At 34.3% G+C, this 8754-nt stretch overlaps 1 protein-coding gene across 1 annotated transcript; it reads right to left on the reverse strand.

Moving 5' to 3' along the window:
- Window positions 1-4757: 4757 nt before the first annotated feature.
- On the reverse strand, window positions 4758-6130 carry LOC119523157 (ankyrin repeat family A protein 2-like). Its single transcript, XM_037821941.1, is given in 2 exon segments — window positions 4758-5175; window positions 5177-6130. Coding segments are annotated over 2 exon segments (843 nt in total). The 5' UTR covers window positions 5689-6130; the 3' UTR covers window positions 4758-4844.
- Window positions 6131-8754: the final 2624 nt, after the last annotated feature.

Here is an 8754-nt window from a genome sequence, read left to right on the forward strand (position 1 = left end):
CATATGATTATCTCAATTGTTGCAGAAAAGGCATTAGAAAAAAATCCAGTAACACTTCTTGATAAAAACACTTAGAGCACAAGAAATGGTAGGAAACTTCCTCAAAATTTTAAAGGACATATTTGAAAAACAGCTAGCATCCTACCTTTTGCTGAGAAAATGAAAATTGCCCTTAAGATCAGGAATAAGACAAGGGTGCCCACTGTCAGCACTGTTATTCAACATTTTACTGAAGTTCTTGCCAGAGTGATGAGTCAGGAGAAAGAAATAATAGGCATCCAAATAAGATAAGAAGTTAAACTTTCCTTATTTGCAGATGGCATGATCCTATAAACAAAAAATCCTAAAAAATTCACAAGAAAGTTCAAGAGCTAATAAAATGTTTCAGCAAAGTGATGGAGTAGAAGATCAACAAAAAAATTCAGTTTTGTTTCTATACACAAGCAATGAAATATCAGATGAAGAAATCAAGAAAAACAATTCCATGCACAATCAGAAATAAAAGAATGAAATATCTGGATATAAATCTAACCAGGGATGTACATGACTTGTGCAAAGAAACTACAAAATGTTGCTAAAAGAAATCACAGAAGACTTAAGTAAATGAAAGTATTTTCCATGTTCATGGATTGGAAGACTAAATATCATTAAGATGTCAATCCTACTCAAAGAAATGTATAGACTCAACACAATCCCAATCAAAATTCCAACATCCTACATTGCAGAAATGGAAAAGCCAATCATCAAATTTATATGGAAGGATAGGTGCCCCAAATAGCTAAAGTCATCATGAAAAAGAAGGATGAAAATGAAGAACTTGCTCTTCTCAACCTAATACCTTATTAAGAATTGAGTAATAAAAAAATATGGTACTGCTCAATAGCAGACATATTGACCAATTGAATAAAATTGAAAGCTCAGAAATCAACCCTCACATTTATGACCAAAACTGATTTTTCACAAAGGGGTAACAGCCCCTCAAATAGGAAAGAATAATTCCTTAACCAATGGTGCTGTGAAAACTGGATCTCCATTTGCAAAAAAATAAAAAATAAAAGGAGAACCCCCTACCTTGCCCTTGCTTCACACTTTATAGAAGAATAAACTAAAAGTGGATCAAAAACCTAAATATTAAAGTCAGAATGAACAAACTCCTGGATGATGAAAACATAGGGAAGCATCTGCAGGACCTTGTGCTAGGCAATGGTTTCTTACCCAAAGCACAAGCCACAAAAGAAAAAAAAAAAAACTGATAAATGAGACCTCATAAAAATTTAAAACTTTTGCATGCAAATGACATTATCATGGAAGTAAAATGAAAACCTTCACAATGGGAGAAACATATTTGGAAACTACATATCCAATAAATGTTTACTATCCAGAATATGTAAGAAAGCCTTCAGTTATAAAAGAAAAAAGACAAATCAATTTTAAAATGGACAAAAGACATGAATAGACATCTCCCTAAAGAAGACATACAAATGGCTAAAAGCACATGAAAAGATGTTCAACATCATTAGCCATCAGGTAAATGCAAATCAAAACCACAATAAGATATTATTTCACACCCATTAGAATGGCTGCTATTAAGAAGATGGAAAATAACAAGTGTTTGAGAGGATGTGGAGAAATAGGAACTTTCATTCTTTACTGATGGCAGTGTAAAATGGTGCAGCTGCTGTGGACAGTTTGACGGCTCCTCAGAAAGGTAAGTATAGAATTACCATATTAAGTGGCAATCCCTTTACTAGATATGTAAACAAAAGAACTGAAAGGAAGGACTCAAACAGATATTTTCACACTGATGTTCATAGCAGCATTATTCACAATTGCTAAAAGATGGAAGCAGAGTGTCCATCAACTGATGAATTAATAAATAAATGTGTTATATACATACAATGTCCTGTATACATTTGTCCTGTATCACACTTGTGATATTAAATGTATCATATTTGTCCTGATATATGCTACAGCATGTTTGAACATCATGTTGAGTGATATTGCTAGACATAAACTGACAAATATTGTTATCTCACTGATTTGATATAATTAGAATAACCAAACTCATATAATCATAATCTAGATTATAGGTTAACAAGGGACAGAGAGGGGATACAAAATGGGAATTTACAGCTTTAAATATAGAAATTTCCTAATTGGAATGATGGAAACATTTTGGTGATGGATGGTTGAGATCCACTGTGAACATAATTAACAACACTGAAATAAATATCTGAATAGGATTAATAGGGGAAATGTTAGATTGTATATATGGTAACAATAAGGTTTATTTAAAAATCCATGGAAATACACTACACAGTGAGCCCTAAGGTAAAACATGGACTACAGTTAATAGTAAAATTATAAAAATGTTCTATTATCAATTGTAATAAATATTCCTTTCCAATACAAGGTGTTAATAATAGGGTGGTATATGAGAATCCTGTATTTTATACATGATGATTCTCTAAACTCACAACTTCTCTAATAAAAAATTCCATTGTATGGGTATCCCACATTTAAAAATGCATTCATTTTTTCATGGACATTTCAGTTGTTTCCACTTTTGGGTTATTATGAATAATTCTGATATATTTTTCAACTTAAATATTTAATTTTTCAACAATATTTTGTAGTTGACCCTACACAAGTTTATCACCTATTTTGTTAAATTTATTCTTAAGCATTCTATTGGTTTTTTAAATGCAATTTTGTTGAGATATATTAAGACACCCTAAAATCCATCCTAATTATACAATCAATGGCTGACAGTATTACCATATAATTGTGCATTCACCACCAAAAACAATTTTAGAACACTTTCATTACTCCAAAAATATATAAATAAATAGGAACTCCGAAAATATCCTGCACCCATTATACCACCCTATTATTTTTTAGTCTTTATTTTGTTACTCATGTGCCCATACACTGGATAAAGGGAGTATCTGTCACAAAGTTTTCATGGTCACACAGTCACACAATAAAAGCAATATATTTATACAATCATCAAGGATAAAGGCTACTGGATTACAGATCAACAGTTTCAGATATTTCCTTCTAGCTAATCTAATACACTAGAAACTAAAAAGAAATATCTATGTACTGCATAAGAATAACCTCCAAAATAACATCTGAACACTATATGAAATCTCTTAGCCACTGAAACTTTATTTTGTTTCATTTCTTTTCCCATTTTGGTCAAGAAGGCATTCTCAATCCTATGATGCCATGACTAGGCTCATCCTTGGGACTCATGTTCCACATTGCCAGGGAGATTTACAACCTGGGGAGTCATGTACTACATAGGGGGTAGGATAGTGAGTTTATTTGCAGAGATGGTGTAGAGGCCATTTCTGAGCAACAAAATAGATTCTCTGGGGGTGACTCTTAGGCATATTTATAAGTAGGCTTAATTTCTCCATTGCAAGAAAAAGTTTCATAAGGGCAAACCAAAAGATCAAGGGCTTAGCTTATTACATTTGGAGTCCCTAATGCTTGAGAGAATATCAGGAATTCCCCAGGTGGGGAGTTTATTTTCCAGAGTTTTCCCAAGTCCCTCAAGGGGACTTTGTAAATACTTTTTGTTTTTTTTTAATTTTCGGCCCACAATGCTCTGGGATATATCATGGTACTACATTAACCTGTACAGAATAACAGGATCTCATTCCCTATTCTAGGTTCCATGTAATTATGTTGTTTAAATAAACCAACCATACAGGTTAAATTAAATAGTGTGCTACAGAAAATTTAAATTTTGTACCAAATAAACATCACTGCCTTTGGTCTCACAAGAAGTTGAAGTTTTAAAGTACAGTCAATATCATAATTTGCCCTGTATTCCGATTATTTTGAAAATTATTTACCTTAATATAATTAATTTGTAAAAGTCCTTACACATTAATGAGAAAAAGAGAACCTCAGTTGAAACATGAAAAAATAACATGAATGGGCAATTCATAAAATGAAGGAATAAAATGTCCAATAAACATTTGAAGTAATTTTCAACAATATTAGAAACATAAAAATTCAAATTAAAAATTTCAATACGATACTTCTTTTTTTCTTTTTGATTTATAGAAATGATAATTTCCAGGTCTGGTTAGGGCTCAGTGAAAAGCCATTTCACTCACTGCCTGGAGCTACTGTACATTTAGTTAACATTTCCAAGGCAGTTTTGCAAAGTATCAAATACCTTATAAACATGCAAATGTTTTACATTATCATATTTTATATTATAATATTTTAAAATGGAAATAATTACAGTGTCCAACAATAATATAATGGTAAATGAATAACAAACAATCCATATGATGAACTGTTACATGCTAAAAATGATTATACACTGCACTAGCTGTCCAAGTGGTATCCACAATACATTATTTTTTTTGTACTTTATTTATTTATTATGACATTTTGTAAACAATCACACAGTGCATTTTTAAATTCAACAATAAAATTTGTTTTCTATGGATTTATAGCAAACCTTATATAAAGTCAATGAGTTAATATAAGATTGATGATGAAGAATAGAATAATTTCTGAAAATGTCAAATTATAGCACTTGATACAAAGACAGATAACTATCTGTACCATAAAAATTTACATTCCACAATACATTAATTTATAATTTTAAATATGAAATAAAACACATTTATTTATAAAAGCATGAACATTAATTTTACTATAAACCAGTGAATTACTCGGAGGAATATTTATTAATACTTACTAAAAATCAGTAAATATTGCAACTGAGGTAAAAAAGTTTATAAGTAAACAACACTATCATTTATCAGGGCTAAAAAGTAAACAGAAGAGCAGACAACATTTTCTGACAACTTTTTCTACTCCTTAATATTTTGAAGCAGCTTCAATAAATGCGACTCAATAACCTGTTGAACACTTCTATAGCCCAAGGCTACAGCTAAATCCATAGAATTATATCCAGAGTCAGTTTCAATTGTTGGGTCAGCTCCATTTTCTAAGAGCATTTTTACACATTTCACATGATTTCCATGTACAGCATAAAGCAAAGGTGTCCCCCCATTCCAATCATATTCATTTACATCAACTCCGCAATCAAGCAGCATTTTGACAATATCTGTGTAGCCCTTACTACAGGCCAATGACAGCGCACTTTCTCGACCTTTTCCTAAAAGTTGAGGATCAGCACCTTTGTTCAATACGAGTAGCCAGATAGAGCATCTCCCCTTGAGCAGCCAATTGGTGAATAGACAAGGAATTTGCTAATAGAGGTGTGGTAGAGACCTCATTTCCTCTGTGCTTGTTGGTTAAAGTAGTTGACTGTTTTATGGGTGAGAAATGCTTTGTTGTAGAGGGAGTGTAGACATGTCTTACTTGAATTCCTGGAGAAGGCGATGTATGGATATTGCATTCAGCTTTAAATAAGACAGATGCCACCTCCAGGTCAGAGTTAACCTGATCTTGGATATTTTTACTATCCTCTTCATTTAAGGACTTCAGGAAACGAGAACACACGTTCATATCAAAACGGTTAGGCAATATGAATTTCATTCCCATGGTAACACCCTGAGCCGATCCTTCTTCTGAATTTGAGTCCAGTGGACGTTCTATTTTAATATCTGGCATGCCAGTTAGACTATAATTGCTGGGACATTCTTCCACAATCAGCTGGGCTCCAATATCCAGATTTGCTGATGTAGCCATGATTTCAACTATAGTTTCAATAACTAAAAAATTTCTTCATGGCTTCCTCTTTGTTTTATAAGAGCTGTATTCAGAGTATTCTTGGAATTTGTATATTTCTTTAAACATAGGCGACAAGTGTCCTGGCGTCTAAGACAGGAGTCTGCTGGAGGGGAGACTGCTGCAGGGAAGGAAGTTCGCGCTGTCGCCACCGGCCAGCTCCGCCCGAGAAGTCCCAACGCGGCTCTAGTACCGGGAGGCGGAAACTCTCGCTCACCCGTGGTGGGCCGGTCCCAAGGGCAGGGGCGGGAGGACCACCGGGTGGGATGGCAGGGCCTCGCAACCACCTTCGACAGAAGAGGGCGAGTCGGGCCTTTCCATCTGCCGCCACGGGTTCACTACAGGCCTCCCAAATTGGGCTTGTTTTGGCTGCGACGTCACTTCCGATTTCTTCTTTCGCCTTGTGGCGTTATTTCTGCAGCTGAGCGGACTTCCAGGATCTTCCCCGCAGCTACGTTGCTACTCGAATACTACAGCGGTCAGGTTCCACAATACATTATTAAGTGAAAAATGTTCAAGCTTGTACATATAGTATGCTCTAAATTTTCCCCCACGACTATGCATATGGCAAGAAAGAAAAAGAGAAGATTGTAAGAACAGTAAACTAAATATTGATAGTGGTCATCTCTGTGTAGAAGAATCATGGTTGATTTTCTTATTTGTCCTTTCTATATTATTCATTGTGTCTACAATGCACATGATTTACTTAAGAAGACAGAAAAGCAGAAATTATTTTGAAATGATAACTTGCAATATTTTAAATGGATAATACAGTGGATTAAATAATATAAAGTAGTATGATACATAAAAAAGCCCTGGGTATATCTATTCCCGCCCCTTACTAATTTTTTTAGCCACCAAGAACCATAGTTGCTATTCTTTCCCTCTCATGTAGATCTCATATTTTAACAATTTTCATCTACCAAACAAAAGTAAATTCTGAGTTAATATATTTTCTCAGTTTTGTTCAAAAAATTATAGTTGCCAATCATATGTCAGGAAATAGTCATTTCAAGCTGGAGATATAATTTCACAAAAAAGCAAAGATACAGTGTTGTAGTCACTAAGTAACCTTGTTATCAGAACACATGCCTGGATCCCTCCCAGGGTCAGAGTGAAATCATCAGGGGCAAGGACTACCATAGCATGTGATGAGTGTGAATGCCTGGAGTGAATAGTATTTTATTAAATCTTTTATTTCTATTTATTTCTATTTTTCACTTTTATTGACTATCACTTAATTTTTGTTCTGCTTTCTAGATAATTTGCTTCACTTTATTTTCTAAGGATTTTTTTTCTACATTTTATCTATCTTCTTAAAATTTCCATTTATTGAGAAGAACATCCTTTTCTGGCTGAATGTAATGTACTTTTGCTGTAAGTCAGGTGATGTTATATGGCTCTGTTTCTAAGTTGTCTATTGTGCCATTGATTTATTTATCATAGCACCAATACTCATTTTATTGCTTCAGCTTTATAAGAAGTCTTGACATCGGGTAGCATTGGCCTTCCAACTCTGTTGTTCTTCAAGATTGTCTTGATTTTTGGCTACTAGTTTCTATTTAAAGAGTGAGGCTGTAGAGAGTTCTGTTTCCACTTAGGATGTAGAAAGCTGAACAGAAACATATTTCTCACCCTTCACTGAGGAAAATTTCTGTTATCTGGGAAGTCATGTGGCTGGCATCTCCTGGTCCTTTGCTCATGTGTTGCACTGATTTCAGCTTCTGATTCTAGAAGCCTTCTCTTTAAGTGTCCATGGGTTCTCATTTAGCTTCTTTAGGCAAACTCTGGGCTTCATCTCTTAGCTCAGCAACTCCAAAAGTCTAGTTTCAATGGCTGTCTCCAAAATGCCTCTGAACATTTTCTCTCTAAGCATCTTGGTATGATATGGCTCTTGTTTGCTGATTTAAATTATTCCTAACAAAGTCCATTTCATTCATATCTCTAATTGAAGAATGATCGCTCTTTCAGCTTCTTAGGCTGTTGATGTATGGAGTAATGTTGACTTCAGTGCTACAGATCTCTATATTTGAGTCTTAGATGTCACACAGATACCTAAAGTTCCAGGTATCTGGAACCAGTTACCAGATTACACACAAAAATCTCAGCATCTCACAATTTAGAAATAACAGTTAAAACTCATGAATATATGTCAATACCATATGAGCTTACAGTCTAGGAACCTTGACAATGAGCTTTATTGAATATTCTCTACTCCTAAATCACCAGTTGCCCAATCTGCCACATTCTAACCCCTGGTAATCTATGCTCTTGAATTCAATTCTCAGCATTTGCTCATTATAATTATTTTGTGTTAGATCATACAATATTTTTCCATTCATTTCTGGCTTATTTCACTCAAAATAATGCCCTCAAGGTTTGTTCACCTAGTTTCATGCCTCACAACTTCATTCCTTCTTGCAGCAGCTCAATATTCCAATGTAGGTATACATCACATTTCACCATTCCATTCATCAGTTGATGAACCCTTAATCCACTTCCATTCATTGCAAATCACGAATAATGTCGCCAAAATTGCCAGGGTAAAAATGTCTATTTGTTTCCCTGCTTTCAGTTCTTCCAAGTATATACCTAATAATGGGGTTGTAGTATAATATTGCAAACCTATATTTAGTCTCCTGGGGACCCACCACACTGCCTTCCAGAGGCCCAGCAATATTTTACTTCTTTACCAAGAGCAAATAGGTAAATTTCTCTCTCCATATCTTCTCCAGCACATGTAATATCTTGTTTATTTTTAATCAGTTTTATGCATACACCATACAATCCATCCCAATTGAACAATCAGTGGTTCCTGGTATAATCACATAGTTATGCACTCACCATGACAAACTGTATGGGAACATTTCCATTACTTCCACAAAGAAAGAAGAGAAAAAAAATTAAAAATAAGGAATAAAAATATAAACAGGAGAAACAGCAACTAGAATCCCATACCACTCCCTTATATCCCCCTCTTAGTGATATTTAGCTTTTGTATATTGTCTTTGATACAGTTAATGGAAG

The sequence above is a fragment of the Choloepus didactylus genome, chromosome X (assembly GCF_015220235.1).
Source record: "Choloepus didactylus isolate mChoDid1 chromosome X, mChoDid1.pri, whole genome shotgun sequence".
Classification (NCBI taxonomy): Eukaryota; Metazoa; Chordata; class Mammalia; order Pilosa; family Megalonychidae; genus Choloepus; species Choloepus didactylus.